Source organism: Lepisosteus oculatus, chromosome 20 (assembly GCF_040954835.1).
Source record: "Lepisosteus oculatus isolate fLepOcu1 chromosome 20, fLepOcu1.hap2, whole genome shotgun sequence".
NCBI classification, from domain to species: domain Eukaryota; kingdom Metazoa; phylum Chordata; class Actinopteri; order Semionotiformes; family Lepisosteidae; genus Lepisosteus; species Lepisosteus oculatus.
Window position 1 is genome coordinate 15033172 of NC_090715.1, and position 17164 is coordinate 15050335.

The following is a 17164-nucleotide window of genomic DNA, read 5'->3' on the forward strand; positions in this document are numbered from 1 at the left end:
GTATTATACAGATATTTTTAAAACCAAATTAATTGTTAATGGAAATGGTGAGCAGTCCAACATAAACTATTTCCTATTTGAATATAGAGTATAGGGAAATTAATCACCTGATCCAGCTTGTCTTTGTTGAATATCTTCATGCCAAAAAAATGTAAAATGTAATTCTAGTTTGAAAAGTGTAAGTGTTATTTTTTGGAGCTCCATAGCAATACTTGTTTTTGCAAAGAATGTCATGTGTTTCCGCAAGCACAGAAATGTGCAATGTGATAGTGAAACCTGGTACATCAGGAAATATTTTCATTACTGACATTTTTCTTTCAATGGAATTCAACAGCAAATATTTAACCCTTTCGGGCACAACTGAATCCAAAAGACTGGAATAAATTAACTAGTTTATTGCCATACCTGTACAACAGATTACATGAGCAGGTTTTCATGACATTTGTGGAGTTGTTGATCACGTTCTTCCTATTTTCTCAGAGGGAACACTGTTCCAAACATCATTCAGCATGTGTCTATCCATTGTATAATCTTGCACCACAACTGGGAATCTGATTTTAAGATACATTAGCTTCTTAAAAAGGTAATTTGTGCATTACCCCACTTGCGGATCCTGAAAGGTAAGGGTTTTAACAAGTGATTTTTAGTGCTGGACTCTCTCTGCCATGCTGCAGCATCTCCGGTTTGTCACTAGATGGCCTGACATAACGATTTCTTCAGCTGTGGTTCAGCGGGTATATGCAGCCATTATGAACCATTGAGAGGTTATTTTCTGATACAGAACAATGAGAAATGTTGGGCCCATATAGCTTGTTTGCTAGTAAGGAATTGATCTAACAATGCCATCCACCCTTACGTGAAGCCTGGTATCTGCTTTAACAACATGGGTGAGTACCATATTCTGGGCTCCCACAATAGTTTGTGTAAAGTGCCTCCTACACACAAATAGTTGTAGGATTCTGGAAAAATGTATACTTTGCTTGTGTTAACAAAAACATAAACCTCCATACGCATACACTCTTGTCTGAAAATGTTGTTAAATTCCAAAACAAGCCAGAACTGAGCTAAAGAGACCTGAACCGTCAGAATTTGTAATGTGATCCAAAGTGGTGTACTTGAGACCAGAGGGTTCCTTTTTGCCTGTGCCCTCAGACTCTTCAATCAATTCTCCAGAAAAGCGGCCGGGACAGAGGGCAGATTCTTCACATGCAAGTGAATTTACCCCTTATGCAAACTGGAAACATTACAGAATTGTGCATAGTTGCAGACAATATTGACACCCTTCACCTGAAACAGTGATGCAGAACTATTATCTATGGATTAGCAGACAGAGATATTGGTGCACTCTATCTGAACCCAGTGGTAGAGACATCATGAAAATTAACAGTTTGCTAGGATGAATTATTGCCAGTACAGAGTCTTTATCTGTAAAGACTCTAAGTAGTTATAAGATACATGGTTAGTGCTGGTCAAATATAAACGTTCTAATAGAGAAATGTTATATACATTGCTCTCACGAAAGTTTTAAATTGACTTGGTTGGAATGAGCAAATAAATCTCCACATATATTTGATATTTTCTGAAAAATCAGCGTTATTTCCAAATACCGACCCAAGGATACAAGGGGGGAGAATGTTTACTATTATGGAACATTGACTTTGCAGTTCGCTGCCTAGAGAAATGCAGTGTATCTAAAGCTGAATACATACCGCATTATCAGATTTTAACTAACGCAGACTTTGTACTTTGTATTGAGATGGATATAAATACTGTATTGTAGATGTACTGTATGTTGTATTTAGACGTTCACCGCAGCATCAGGTAGTGTTTATGTCAGAAGTAACAAAGACGATGTCTCCCTATTTGATATCCTTACGTATTTTAAACGAAAAATATTGAGTATTTTATTTCCTCTCACAAGATGGGGAGGGGGGAGGGTAACATTTCTCAGGTCTCGTGTTGAATTGATATACTGGTCACAAGTGGACGCATTAAAAGAACAGGGGCCGCTGTTTTGTGGATAAGTGTAGACAGAGGAGAGCTAACTATTTTTAATTTGGCACAGAGCCCGGGGCAAACGGTACCGCGGCGCTTTCCGGCGTCCTCCCTCCCCTCTCCTTTTTTTTTTTCCTTCATTTGTTTTGTGATGCCGTGGTGCCTCGCTTTACTTCACTCTTCGCGTTGCAGGAGCTTCGTGGCCAAACTCCGCGACGAGACGGGCAGGTAATGCCTGCGCTTCGGTTGCTCTAAACCGGGTGTCTGTGCGGTGGGCCGGGCGGCCGGTCGGAAGAGAACAGACGCTTTCGGAAACGTGTGAAGTAACTCTGCGCTCGCCGAGCTCGGAACCCCCCTCGCTGGTTACAATCATTGTTTCTCTCCAGCATTAACTACATTCCAGAGAGGCGCAGCGCACCCCGTCTCCGTCCACGCATTCCTTCCACAGAAAGCAGTCCCTCTTTCAGTTTCTCCCACCCCGCTGCCTCGGCTCCCGGCCACGGTTCGGCCCAGCGACGCGGGGCGCCTCGGAACCAGCGCCTCAGCGATTTACTGGCGTCGTCTGGGGGGGGGGGGCAGGCTGCGAGCTCCGGGTGGGAAAAGGGGGAAATGTGCCAGGGAAAATTCCTCCGCGCAGCGCGCCATTGACTGTACGGACCCTTCAACTTCGCAAAAGCCTGGAATTGACAAACGTCGTCTTTTCGGATGGGGGGGCAGATTTCTTTTCGGTAAAAAAAAGTGCTTTTTTTTTTAAAATATCTCCGAAGGATCTGGTCGAGCAGCATGCTAAGAGTACGAGAACGGGAGTTTCCTGGGTGAAACAAGGGCTGATTGTTGGATTAAAAAAAAAAGGGTTTTTTTTTTTGTTGTTGGAATTTATATGTGAAGTGGAATTTGCTTTCTCTCACTCGGCAGTTCTCAAGCTAACTTGATCCCCCCCCTCCCGTAGCCACAACCATGGATAAGTATGAGGACGATGTGGGACACAGAGCGAGTAAGTTGATAGAGGATCTTTCTTTGTATGAATCTTGCAAGGACGGGATTTACAGTGGGAGAGCCGACATGGTCATCAACCCCGACTTGGAGTTTTCTGCGCGCAGTGAAAGGATGAATGGTGATTCCGTGCCTCACCCCCAGCTACCGGGTTTTGAAAATTACCCGTCGGGGAGTAAAGTTTACAGCACGGCCCCCCTGAGACCCGTGAATGGCAACCGAGTGGTCCCGTTGGACTTCTGCAGCCCACAGAGGGACACGGTTTATGGCGAGGATGGCCACTGCACCAAATCCGAAGTTGCCCTGCCGTGCTACCCCGGCGCTTCCGAGCGGCACCGGAGGTACTCTTTGGAGGTGCAGGGGCATCGGTACAGCACCGGGAGTGCCTATGACGGAGTGGTGTTGAACAAACAGCCTTTCACCCCCTACCCGGGCAGCCGGGGCAACAGTGTCTGCGTTAGCACCAGTCACGACGGCCGGTACTGTGCCACCAGCCCCCGGTCCAGCCTGCCGTCCTCGCTGCCCTCTCAGGAGCAGTGCAAGCACCCCAGCCCCCGCTCCAGCGTCAGCAGCCCCCGCTCCAGCCTGGTGGTGCCCGGGCAGGACAAGTACACCAGCCCCCGGTGCAGCCTGGTGCAGTACGACGGCGGCAGCGCGCTGAGCTCCCGGTCCAGCTATGCCAGCACCGCCAGCGACACCAGCAAGCACTCCAGCCCGCGGGCCAGCTTGAACAGCTACGACTGCGGCAGCAAGCCCAGCAGCAACCGCACCAGCGGCGTCAGCATGGGCTACGACCAAAGACACATCAGCCCGCGGTCCAGCACGGCCAGTCAGTACTCCTGCACCACCAGCCCGCGGTCCAGCTACTCCGACTCGCGGTACGTGCCGGCGGGGAACCCGGAGCACGAGGGCGCCGTGGTCCACGGCGTGCCGCTGGCCAGCCCCCGGTCCAGCATCTGCAGCCAGGACGGCAGCGGCAGAGCCGGGGTGTCCAACTGCGTGGCCAGCCCCCGGTCCAGCATCTCCAGCCACAGCTCCCGGAGTTCGCGCAGTTCCCGGGGCTCCATGAGCACCTACCCGGACCTCCAGCTGCCCTCGCCCCGGTCGTCCATGCTGGGGCCGGGCTTGCAGGAGGATACGGTGGTGCAGGATTTCGGGGACGCCGGCGCTCTCCACCCCAGGGGCCACCTTCAGTCGTCCCCTGCCAGGCAGGAGCTGCAGCTGCTGCAGCAGCAGCAGCAACAAGCCCAGCCGGCAGGATTGAACCCAGAAGCCGGCCAGGGCGCTCCGGCACAGTTTAACTACGGCAGCCCGGCGAAAGGCTCGCCGGCGGCGCAGAAGTTGAAGCTGCCGTACCAGGTCACCCCTTGCCGGGAGAGCGGCCCTAGCCAAGCGGAGAGGAGGCTAGAGGCGCTCACTCTGGAGCTGGAGAAGGAGCTGGAGATGCACATGAAAAAGGAGTATTTTGGTGAGTGTTATTAACGCGGGGGCCCTCACGGTTACTCTCGGGACCCACGCAAGGCCCGGGTCTAATTCTGGGTGGTGACTTGCGTGGCACAACTTTATTCCTGACACTTTCCGTGCTCTGATCCGCTTCCCAGGCTCTGCATTTCCTGGATTAGGCTCCGTAATGCAGGTAGACACCCACTGCGACTGTTAAATAAATTGCAAGGCGCGCAGCGCTGGAGCTTTCTGAATTGGTTTTAAATGCTTTTTGTAGCACACATTTAAGCTGAATAACTGTAATTTGCGTACACGCAGCGTGAAGAGTGTGTTTGCATTAAACAGACACAGGTTATTTAATAAGAAGTGTGCCTGATTTCGTGAGCTGTGTCGTGAAGGATGGAGACAGTGAAGCCTACACTTGCATTAATTAAAAGTGAATGAACGTTTCCTACAAATACACACACACACACCTCCCGTTTAGTGGAAAACAATCCCCACTTTGACATGAAACGTAAAATAATCATAGTTTTATTATGAAACATATAAACACATGTATGATTTATTACATGTGTGATTGGATACTATGGTTCTGAATTGGCGATGCTGAGCCTTGGCAGCTACTGTATAAAGCGCGTTTTCAGAGTGCAGGACGAGAAAATCCGTCCTCAGGCTTGTCTTCCCGAACGATATGAAGCAAATGCGTGCTTCACTAAGCCTGCAGGAGCGTCTGGGACATTGAACGCCTCCTTTCGCCTCTCTCCGTCCTGCCGCCGTCTGCTAACACACCCGGGCGCTCTGTAGTAACACCTGCCGCTGTAGCGGGCGGACCGAGCAGAAAGAAACGGCTATTTGAAAGCTTAGACCGCCCCCCCCATCTAAGACCCTTCCCCCCACCTCAAACAAAGAGGAGTCTTCATGGCAAACCTGTGGTAGCCCAGACAACCTGACAGCCCGCCCCGTCTTTGCATACTTTTTAGTAACTGCAGGATTAAGGGAACACGTTTTATTTCCTGCTCCATGATCATGTTCATGTTTTACGCCCCTCACCGCACTGATATTCAAGGGATCAGCCCCACACCGAGGTTTTCAGTGCGCTGCGAGTCCAATACAGGGGCAGAAGCTGTGGGGTATAGGTGCTTAGTAGAGCCCTCCCAATGGTTTTAGAGCCGATACTGTGTTGTCCGTACAGCATCTTGTCTCGGTTAAGAACTACTCTCCTCAAAGGCTCCCCATCAAACGCCTCCTTCAAATGTCATAAGGGGCATTCCTGAGAAAGGATTCAGGCCTGTGCTCATGTCTGTAAGAAACTGGTGGGGGGAAAATAAATCTGTGTAGTGCGAGAGTAAACAGAAGCACATGTGCAGGTTCTGAGGAGGAGCTCCAGGGAAGAGAGGGTAATTCATTTTAAACTCTTAGCTCAGCACTGCCTGGGGATTCGTCTTCTCTGCTGAAGCAATTAATGGTAGCCACCCCGCTGATAAAGATTGCTGTGCAGTATGGGCCTGTTGGAACCAGCATGAGCCGTTTGATAGCTGATTTACCCTTTTAGCTAGACAGGCATGATGCACGAAACAGCTGTCTTTCGCGAGCATAGATCAAGCCCGTGGCTCTTTACCGGTATTCTTTTTACTTTAAAGGCCTAGCTGGTAGACTCCTATCTTCTTGTTTTCTGTGGGATACAGTACACCTTGTGCTTGAGAATGGAATCCGACTGTAACCCTGATAAGTCACAGTTGTTGCAGTTTATGATTGGGATGTCAATGTGTGTGTGTGTGCGCGCATTAGAGAATAAATTTGAAGTTACTGTATCAACAGGGAGTTGATTTCAGTTTTACAGGAGCAATCTGAAACACTTCAAAAATGGTTTAGCAGGGGAATGCCATCTCTATCTTAAATATGTATATAAATTATATTGAAATTACTGTGATGTAAAAGGTAGGGAAGCTTACAGAGGCTAAGAGTAATGACAGAAAGGTTCCAGAGTCTTTAGATTTAACATCTAAATGATTGTAGTTTGTATGGAGGCTCAGTTTGAGGACGGCAATCCTTAGGCTAATTATTTGAATTAATCACGGGTCCCACAAGCACAGCACATTGTGTCTTCTCTAGAATCCCCTTGCAAGCATCGAAAGACCCAGATTCAGGCACTGTGTGAAAGGGGTTGGCTGTTTGATTGCAGCACCATAACAGCTCTGTCACTAAAACTGAAGCACTAGCTTAGCAGAGCTGTAGGAAAGAACATGGCAGACAGGTCCGGGAGATGTTAGTATGGACCAGAAATGTTGCGACGAACTCATGCTTTTATGCAGCGCCGATCAGCGATCAGGGAAATTGGGTACCAGTTTACAGCTGCCCAGTAATTGCCACATGGCCCTGGCATCACAGGGCCTCAAAGCCTGAGACCGCAGGAGCCAGGTCCGGGGTGCGGCGGTGTGGGAGGGCACTCTGTGAGCTTTCTCCCGGAGCGAAGCCGTTCCGCACCAACATTGCTCTGATGTTCCGGTACGCGAAGCCAGTGGTTCAAGCTTGCACTGTACTGCAGTGATGTGGGCAGAGCCCTGTTCCTGCCAAAGCTTGTGACGGAGAGGGTTAACGAAGGTGTAGTGGCGCAAACCTGAACAGGGTGTTTCACGTGACTGCCCCCGTCTGCGTGTGGGTGGTTTCACCCAGTTCTGTGACCCATGCTCAGGTATGGCATAAAATTAAATAGAAACATTGAATATATAAATCCTGATGCATAGAAAAGTAGTTGCATATAAAGGAGTTTACATTTTAAGGTGGGAGGGGGTTGTGTTGTATTTGCAGCCTCCTCGGGGTTAAGTCCCTTGGTTTGCTTGTCTGTTTCTACTGTGTGCATTGTAAAGTCCTGTGTGTTTCACGAAATGAGACCACTACTCTGTTTTTGAAGGACAGTCTCTTTTTGAACTCAAAAGGTTTGAAAAGTTACGCTAGAGAGCCATTCAACCTGTCTAGCACATCTGTACCTCATTGATCAAAGGATCTCATCAAGCTGTTCATTGGTAGAAAGCACAGTATCGGCTTAAACAACGTGCCTGGGTAGCTTGTTCCATACTCCTGCTGCCCTTTGTGTAAAAAGTTTAAGAGCGCTTCTATATAGTGTTCTCTGGTTTGTGTTTCAGTATTCATTCTGAAGAAGTCTTCTTTGTCAATGCCTTTTGAACACTTGTATCAGGTTCTCTTATCATTTTTTCTGTTCAAGACTAAAAGGGTTCAGTTCCTATAGCCTGTCAGAGCAGGACATCCTCTTAAGCCCCAGAAAATATCTTGCTGCTCCTCCGTGGCCTGATTCCAGAACAAGCAGTATCTTTTCTATCGCAGGGTAACCAGTCAGTCTGATTACTGTTCCCCAACAAGTCCTCGAGGGTGTGATGACATGCTGAGATTTCATGATGCTTGTACAAAAAGTCACCTGCAGTAAATATTACAAATTGTGTTTGGAGGCTTGAATTAATTCAGTGGTTTGGTTTTTCACATCCTTTCAGCTTGTGCTTTAAAGAAGCTGATAAACCTTACAACTTAAGTATTTTAATTCTTTCACGCATCAGAAACTCTTCTCCAAGGGCATTTGAATGCTGTCACATTAAAATAGCACAATAAAATTATTTTGTAGTTATTTTAAATACCATTATTAAAATATTAACAAAATATCATATGATCCATAGAAAATGTATAATTACCGATCTCTTCAGTTAAAAAGCTGAGTTACTTGCCCTTATTCATCCAGCCAGCCATCCATTTCCTAATTGGTTAATGCAGTTCAGCGTCACAGAGAAGCCGGAGCCTATCAAAGCAAGCAGTGGGTGCAAGGCAGGACGCCGGTGCATTGCAGAACACAAACTTCCATACCAGGGCCAATTTTCCCAGAAGCCAATTAAGAACATAGTATGACTTTGGACTTGGGGAGGAAATTGGAGCATCTGGAGAAAGCCCATGTCAACCCAAGGAGAACATACAGGCTCCATTCGGATAGCACCTCAGATCTAGAATTGAACCCGGGGCTCCAAAGCAGTGCTAACCGCTGTGCTGCCATGCCACCCACCCTTATTCATCTAAGGAAAAATGGCAGTGACTTGGTGCTTCTGTCATTGAATACCCTCAGGTGGTTACCTGTCTGTAGGCTGCTGGGGTGCTGACAAGTGAAAATGGAAGCTTAGTCTTTTAGTGAAGGAGCTTCCCAAGCTCTCAGTCAGTGTCTTTAATTGTATCTCATTTGTGGCAGAAGCTGTTGCCCACAAATGAAAATGAGTGGAGCAGTTCTTATTTGCACAGTGAGTTAGTGGCGCTTAAGAATGAGTGTTTCTAGCACACTTAAACTAATACAGGCACCCTGAGATTATTGGCTGTTGAAGTCCCCAGTGCTACTGGCATTTATAAAGTCATGACTCAGCTCACTGGATTTCCCAGTAGGGGACTTTTAGCAGTCTGCCTAGATAACCTATCTTGCCTTTTAGCTTCTGTGTACTTTTTGATAGGAAAAAATCTTAACCGTATGGAACCACTTAAACATCAGAGTTGGATAGATTCAGTGCTCTAGAAACTGCCTTCCAATATATAGAGGTGGGTTTGAGATAGGACTTTAGGTCTTAGTAGGCATACTGATCCCACAGGACTGTAAAATAACTGTTTTACAGAATACACAACACTTTATTTTTTTAGCCTGGCAAAAGCAGTGAAACGCAGCTATTCATGTGTCAGTGAAATCATTTTTTTAGCTATGACCCCTGGTCAGAACTTTTTTCCGTATAAACAAACACCGTTGTTGTCTAGTTTGTTATTCTCGTGTTGTAGCCTGACAGTGGTGAAAGACAAAATGTTCAGAACTGTTTTTTTGGCATTCCGAGATTGGTGACGACTTAACCCTGTGCATAAAATCTCGTTTTATGTCGTTTGTCCACACACACACACACACAAAAAGGCACAGGCCGGTAGCCCAGAGGGAAAAGGCCTCGCAAGGCCTGCCTGTAGTGCGGTGTCCAGAGGGACAGCGCCGTTTCCATGGCGACGGGAGCGCTCCGTCGGTAGGGCGTTGAGGCCTGGTGTACCAGGCAGCCGGCTCTGCCAGACGTCGCCGCGGTGTGTTGTTGTTCTTGTCACTGTTGCCGTTGTGTAAATGTATTTCTAATACACAACCCGTCTGAATCGAGCCAAAGCTGAAATTAAGGCCCCCCCCCGCTCCCCTCCTTCCACCCCCACCCCAAGTCTCTTCATTAGCCAGCCAGCGGGGCGGCAGGCTGCTCCAGACAGCTGGCATGGGCACTTGGCGCGGTGGCCAGACAGGACTGGTGGGGGTCAAGTCTAATCACCTGCTCGGAATAATAATCGCCGCAGGCGCGTCGAGCTGGTGGGGGCGAGGGAGGGCGGCGCAGGAGCGCGGAGCGGGGAGCGCGTTTCCCGTGTTTTCCCGCAAGGCGAAAGGGACAATGCCAGAGCTCCCTGAGGAATGTTGGCCTTTTTGTTTTCTTACCCCCACCCCCCTCCCTCCCAGAAAAGCGGGCACAGAGTGTTACAGGTATGTAGTTGTATAGTTTCGTTACGGCGGGGGTCGTTTGTACAGTTTGTTGCAGGGTTTGCACTAAATCGGCACTCTCATGAATGAACTCGTGCTGTAGTCCCGGTGGAGCCGAACGGGTCTCATCGGCATTGAGCTGTGGGCTCTCTTCTGAACTGAAACCAGTACATTCTTCCACGGCCTGGCACAGTTCAGTGAGCCGTGGCTGTCCCCCTGCAGACCCTCATTTTTTACTGTCAGTTTGTTTTCTAGATGCAACGTTGCACCACCAAAATACTGGTCTTTATTATTATCACTAGGGAACTTATAAATGCATTCCAGTAAAGGGCCGATGAAGGAGAAGAGAGCTGAGCCTTATTCCCTCATTCATGAAGGCAATTAATTTGTTCGTTGAAAGGTTCCAGTGAACCGCAGTCTTTCAGAAGCAGTGTCCTGTTATCTAGAGCCAGTGTGGTTTCACAGTGTAACGCTGGAGTTAGGAAAGGCACCTTGGTTGTTGAGTAAATGGATTGCCAAGTTTATTAGTGCAAAGTGACACCTATAATATTGGGCAGAAACTCAGGAGTTCTTGTCCCTTTCACTAAAATTGTCTTTGTCTCCGCAGTAAAGCCTAAGATTAGATAGTAAAAGAGCAGTTTTTGTTTGACCTTGTGATTAATCCCCACTTTGGGCCCCATTCAGACTGTACTTCCCGGAGTCATTAACCCGCAGTGACAAGTGGTCTGGCAGAAATAAGGGGAAAAAACAAGAAGTTTCCATCTTGGCCTTTCACCCTGTCATATTTATACACTGACCGCTTCCTTAGGAGAAGGCCTTGGAATTTTTAGATCTTTTCTTTGTGCTTGGCTGGGAATGGTTGTGCTTGAGCAATATTTCCATTCCCAGGATGAGCACATCCAGCGTCACCTCCTCGTGGTTTTTTTTTCCAAATGTTTTGCACTGTGTGGCGCATAAGGGTTTCGGTAGTACCCGGCAGGCATTAGCAAGAGGTTTCCTGCTTGTGCACATTTGAGTTGACTCGACCTTTACCCCCGAGAGATCAGACAGCCCAGCACTGGAAGGCTTCTCGTGTTGGAGGGCTATAGGATCGTCTTCAAGTTCTTTCCAGATCAAGCCCTCGGTCGTCCGCTCCACTCAACCCTCATGATTTAGGCTGGAAAGCAGTTGAGGTTATAAAGATGCTGGCGAACCCCCCCCCCCCCCCCATCCCCACCAGTCCCACACCAGGCATTGGGAGAATTGTTTCAGTCAAGAAGAGAGCCCTCAGCTCTGACACGTGTTTCCCCCGTTCAGCTCTACCGGGAGTACAGCACGAGTTCATTCACGAGAGCCTCTCCTGCTCCAGAGACGCCGGGTCTGGACTGGGCCACAAGCCCCTGTGGAAGCGCTTGCCACCCGCTCCTGTTACACTCGTCTCGTTACAGCTCTTAGTCCTCCACACCGTGAGTCATACCGCCAGGCCCTTGGCTGTTCTCGGCTTCATTTGTACTGACTTGCTGAGTTTGGCTTTGAACTTGTTGGTAGCACAACAGCGTGACTCTCCAGATGGCTGAGGGTTGATTCACTAGGTCCTTGGTGTAGCTTAGTACCTTGTGGTAAGGGGGAGTACAGTTCACCAGAAGAAGGCAGTCACCTGAGTACACTCGCTGACCTTCAGTCTTCCAGACCTAGACGCTATGATTCATGGTGTTTCATGTATAGGATCAACCTGAGCAAAACTGCAGTATTTACCTTAACATACTGTAACTATAGATACCTGCAGTGATGCATGTCGTTATTGAATAGGTTCATCGATACAGAAGTGCACCTTTGCGGCATTTGGAAGTGCAATTTTCAGAATTACACCAGAAATCCCTTCTGTCAGGTAATGTACAGGAGGTGCACCAGCTAGAAGATAATCTTCAAAGTGCCACTGTGTGAAGTACGAGTGCAGCTGTTCATGAGATTCTCTGAAATGTTTGTCAGTCATTTTTTTTTATCTGAGAGTGCTAAGTGCATGTAATTATTGCTCAAAAACCTAGTAGAACTTCCTTGGCTTTACATTTTTGTTATATATTTTAGAATTACAGTTAAATTACTTGCGTGCTGAGACTGCTGTTTACCACCCAGTGAAATTAATCAGTGCTTTCAGCACTAACATGGAAAAGTCATAAACAGATTACTCTTTCTTACCTGGTGTCATCTTCCGGATTTGCATAGCAGTGAATACAGGTAGCAGCTACCATTGCATGAAGGGATACCTCAATGTTAGAAATTTTCCACATTTTCTTCTGTGTTATCATCTACCGGTGGAGAATTTCAGTTTTAGAAATGATAGGGCACCTTGTCAGAAAATAATTTAAGAGTCTCAGGTGTTGTTTCCTCTGTGCAATCAGACTAAGAACTGTGCATGTGTATACTTTGCTGAAGGGGATGGATATTAATACAGCAGAGAGTGGTTTTCTAATGAAGGGTCTAAGCAGAACTTGATAAGAGTTAGCAAGCGCAAGGTAAGCCAGCTGAAAAGGGGACAGAGCAGACACAATCCTACCTTGACAAGTGTTCATGATGTTCTTTTCCTTGGTTATCGGTGACGCCAACTGTGGTGCGTCACGTTCTTCCCTGGGGCATCTGGCAGAGCAATTTTCAGGCGATAGAGGAAGGACATTTTTTCAAAAGTAATGTCCCTCTGCCATTGTTGCAGCCATCTTATTTGTTTGTTTTTCACCAGTCTAAGGTAGGAAAGAGCCTGTTAGTGGTAGAGAGAGAGTGAAATTTCCACCCCACAGCGTTTAGGACACATTGTTCTGTACACTAAATTTGCTGTGCTTCTTGGAGTTTCCTTAAATCATTCATTTTGTGGTCCCCTAAAGTAATATGAACTCCCAAGGGATTTAAAATCTGCTGTCTTTTGTTACCATGGTGTTCTACCACTGTTACGCTGTTAGTTAAATAATACCTGGGACTTTAGGGTACAGCTTCCATCAGTCAACCACACAGGTTCATTTGCAGCTGGGCCCATTGCCGGTGGGTTTCAATGGAAAGCCGGCTGGGCGTGCTGTAGGATGAGGTGGCATTATCCTAAGGTGACCCTGCCCATCCTGAATTCCATTACCCCACACCCCCACCTCAAGTACACTGCCCTTCTGAGTTTGCAGTGCCAATCAGGCTGTGCATTTATTGACTAGTGTGAGATAGGGCAACTGCTGACCTTGCTGTAATCACATGAGGAACTTCAGGTGAAGGCAGGATTTGCAAATTGCTCTATTATGTCCGTTATTAGGGCTGCAAAGAAAAGCAGCCTTTGATTTGGTAAGCAAGAAACGAGGGGTCACAGGGCCCACGTGTACTGGGCATTGTCTTAAAATCAAGACCTCCTCCTTTCTTCAGGACACCGTGTGAAAAACACGCTTATTCTAGTGACCAGTCTGTGCCAAGTTTTTTTTTTAAAGAAAAAATAACAAGAAATGTAATCTCTAAACATGAGATCTAAAATCTTTCAGGAATCTAACCAGGATGTCTACTTTTTTTTTTGCACAGCCCAAAAAAAAAGCTTTAAGCTTGTGTTTTTTGACATGTATGTCCACTAAAAAATTTGGTCTGTGCCAGCCAGCCCGTGTAGTGCAGGGTTACATTTTCTTTGCATGGATCTGACCAGCAGTTTTAAATAATTGATAATACTGCAAGGCATGTTGAACCTCAGATATATAGGGGAATGTTTTGCCATTAATTCCTAAGTGTAAAATAGGCTGCATTCTGAGAGAATAGCCCAACCCTGGACTGGAGGGCTTGAACTCCAGTGTGTTTGGGACGTTGCTGTTGAGCTTTTGAGCTCCACTGAACACCTTGCTCTATAAATGGCTCATCACTGTAAATGAGAATTTGTTCTCAATAGGTGTACTTGGTAAAAAAGTGGAATAAAAATGTCAAGAAATATGCCGTCTTTGGGTGTCACATACCCATTATGATGTTTATTAACATGCTTTGTTCGTTTATGGATTTTTCATTCCAAAGCTAGTCCTTCGCCGTGGATTAGAAGAAAGAAGGAAGCAGGAAAGAGACTGCAGATTGTTTAACAATTGTTCTGGCTCTTAGTGATCGTGGCCTCTGAGAAAAATCCGCAGTTGGGTTTTATTAGCTAGGGACACTCTGGATTATATCCGATGACTGTTTTTAATGATTACTCCACAAGTGAAACAGATTGGTATTCACTGGTGCTTATAGGGACTCGGGTTCATGTGCGGTTTAATTAACGGATCACCACCTTTCTCTGTCTCCTTAATGTGAAGGGGCATCTTCATCTGGATTTCCACGTGGGAATCATTTGACATGTATTATAGCCCTTCTCATCCTAGGCAACACTTAACCTTTTTAAAAAAAAAAATGATTTCCATCTCCATGCTGCTGCGCCGGTTGTGGGAAAAGGCAACTCGGTTCTCAATAATGATATTTGTCCTAGAACTAGCATAACATGAAGTATTAATAATGTTTCACTGAGCAAAAACAAGCCTGCTAAATGAGCAATGTCCCAAGGGCACTAAAGGCACTGACATTCTGTGTACATTAGCACACTCTTTGTGCTTCTTTGCTACCTTTTGTATTTGTGTTTGTTTGTATTGTCTTTTCCTTTATGTGTGTTGTTTGGTTTCTCTTGCAGTGTCTTTAAAAACGAGATTTGATCCCTTGAGAAACAAGGTCATTTTTCATATCGGCAGCCAGGTGGCCTGGCGCTCGGAACACCTGCTTCAGGTGGGAAATATGAGGTGGTTTTGAACGGTTGGATGGACGACGCTTGCGCTTGTCTTGTCTAGTATTTTGCGTGGGACTCTGTACTCCGCTGTCTCATGAGATTTACAATTATAACTCATTTCGCTGCTGGAGTCGAGGAGTTATAGCTAATTTCGTGTTTCCTCTAGAATGATTTGTTTTAATTCAGCTCTCTGAAGCAGGATCAAGGTGTGACGCAGAGGGCCATATGGCAGAGGTCTTGTGTCTGTACATACATTGGAGGACCTCTGGAGATTTTTCTTAGGGGACTCAAAAATCCTGGGCAATTACAAATTGACTCCGATGTTTTTGTGGAGACAGATATTTTAGGCCAGTCCACGCTGTTACAAGCATAGACATTTCCTTGATTTCTCTGCCAGAGGAGATGCTCCTGTAACATTGCTGAAGGCGACTGGTTCTTGTTTAGTATCCCTAATTATTGTCAGGCACCTGGTTAAAAGCAATATTACCTGTTTATTTTGACAGTTGTCATTTGATGTATTTCAAATGAGGGCGGTCTGTTATTTGTCGACAGATTGTTTCATAACTGTGAAAAAAGTGCTGTGTAATGAGTCTTCATCCTGTTCTGGAAGCTGTTGCAGAGAGCTGGCGTCATGCAGTGGTTAAGTGGGACTCAAACCCACAACTACAGACACTGCTGTTGTCCCGTTGAGCAACGTCATTTAGCCCAGTTCCTCCAGTCTCAGCAACAGACTGGTGTCCCATCTGGGGGAGGGGGGGGTCACATGCTCTCTGCTACACGTAACGCAGACACCAGGAAGTACCACACAGTACTTATGCCAAATCCCAAACCATCCCTGCCCTTCTTTACTCTTTTTTTGTTTCTTTATTCTGTTCTTAAAAACTGGGAAGAGTGCTTTTTCACTAAACCCATTAGCACATATTCACACCAGAGCTTCTACATCAGCTAGGAACTGGAATCTGTGGGATCGATTGTGTAACCGCCTGGAACAGCTTTGTGGTCATTTCCCCCTGCTGTTGGTCTCCGTGATAATTAGGTTGACTCAGCAGAAAGGAGCCTGCAGTATGAGAGACAGCAGTGTAGGAGAGGGTCAGACAGCCTCGTGTATTAACATTGGTCTTCATCAGCATGGAAAATAATAGCAGCAGCAGTGTTAAGTCTTAATATTCAAATGCATACATTTTTAAATTCTTTAAGTTCCTGGGTGAATCGGAAAAATTGGAGTGTGAAAAAGGTACAAGGTTCACCTGTGAAAAAGACACGTTTCCGTACCGCAGTTGGTTTGCATCAAAGAAAACATCGTAGGTGCAACAACAAGAAGAAAAATTCTTGAATTTCTGCTTTGGTACATAATGAGAAGAGTCTTTACCACTCTCTCCTGTAAAGTTCTGATGTCTGTATGACGCTAGATGGCATGGGCACGTGATGAAGTTGTGACATTTTCTCTGCTTTGCAGTGTATTGCACTGCAGAAAGGCCAAATCCTTTCTTCCTTTTCTGCAGTGAATAACATTATTAGAAATAGTTTTTCTGATACAGCAGTATGTTGCCAAACAAGTGTCTTTAAGTATTGTTAATGAGTCCCTTGGAAATGTACCAGAGATCTGTGAGAACATTAAAAAGTTATTTCTCTTTCTACAGGAAGCTCATCTGAGCTCAGATCAATTCCCTGCTAGGAAGCTGCATCCTGTGGGCTTGTGTGTTGTCTTTGCCAGGACTTCATCACGATATGCAGCACCACCCTGGAGCTGCTGCAGTACATGTCTTATGAGAGTCTGAACCTGTTGGTTATTAAACTGAAAAACTCTGTGAACCCTGCGGAAGTCTTAGCATGGCCCTGAGGAATGGGATAGTTCGTAATTCGCCCTGATTCATATTTAAGTCATTCTTTGTATGCTTTAGCCTGCTGCTGCCAACCTGCCTACCAGCACTCAAGTCTGAATCACTGACACAAACCTGCAATTCTCTGGCCGCTTCGAGATGAATAGCTTCACTCTCTGTACAAGCAGACTTGCAAAGGAGGTTATTTTGCTAACAATGGGGAAAAAACGTATATGTCAAGGTCATGATCAAATCTAAAGGTTTCTAGATTTTTTTCCTGAGCTGGAAGACGGCGGCCGTAAGTCTGCAACAGGAGGCTCAGAAATGTTAATTCTTGCAGTGTGTAAGAGCTGTGATCGCATGAGACCGCCAAGCGCGGACTGTCACCCAGCCAGCATCGTAGCTGTGGCTCTTGCTTCTTTGTGCCTGAGGGCTGCGTGAGGTATTTGTGCGTTCCCACCCAGAGCCTAAATCACGAGTGTGCCGTCCGTCTGTCTGGGCCGCTTGAATGAAAAAAGTCTCGTTCTTTAGTGGGATCGGTTTATTGTGCTTCAGCAACACCGCCATCTCATCCACCTTGATTTCCGCTGTCGGTCAGAGGTCCGAGAGGCAGAGGTTCACTCCGGCTGCTGGGCTGCTGGGAAGCGACAG

The 17164-nt window shown here is 46.5% G+C and overlaps 1 protein-coding gene across 1 annotated transcript in view; it reads left to right on the forward strand.

Moving 5' to 3' along the window:
- The first annotated feature begins 1995 nt into the window (after positions 1-1995).
- wtip (WT1 interacting protein) overlaps positions 1996-17164 on the forward strand; it is a 36915-nt gene continuing 21746 nt past the window's right edge. Inside the window, exon 1 of the mRNA XM_006641159.3 lies at positions 1996-4456. Within this exon, the coding sequence (XP_006641222.1) occupies positions 2953-4456 (1504 nt within the window). The 5' untranslated portion in view covers positions 1996-2952. The remainder of the gene's footprint in view (positions 4457-17164) is intronic.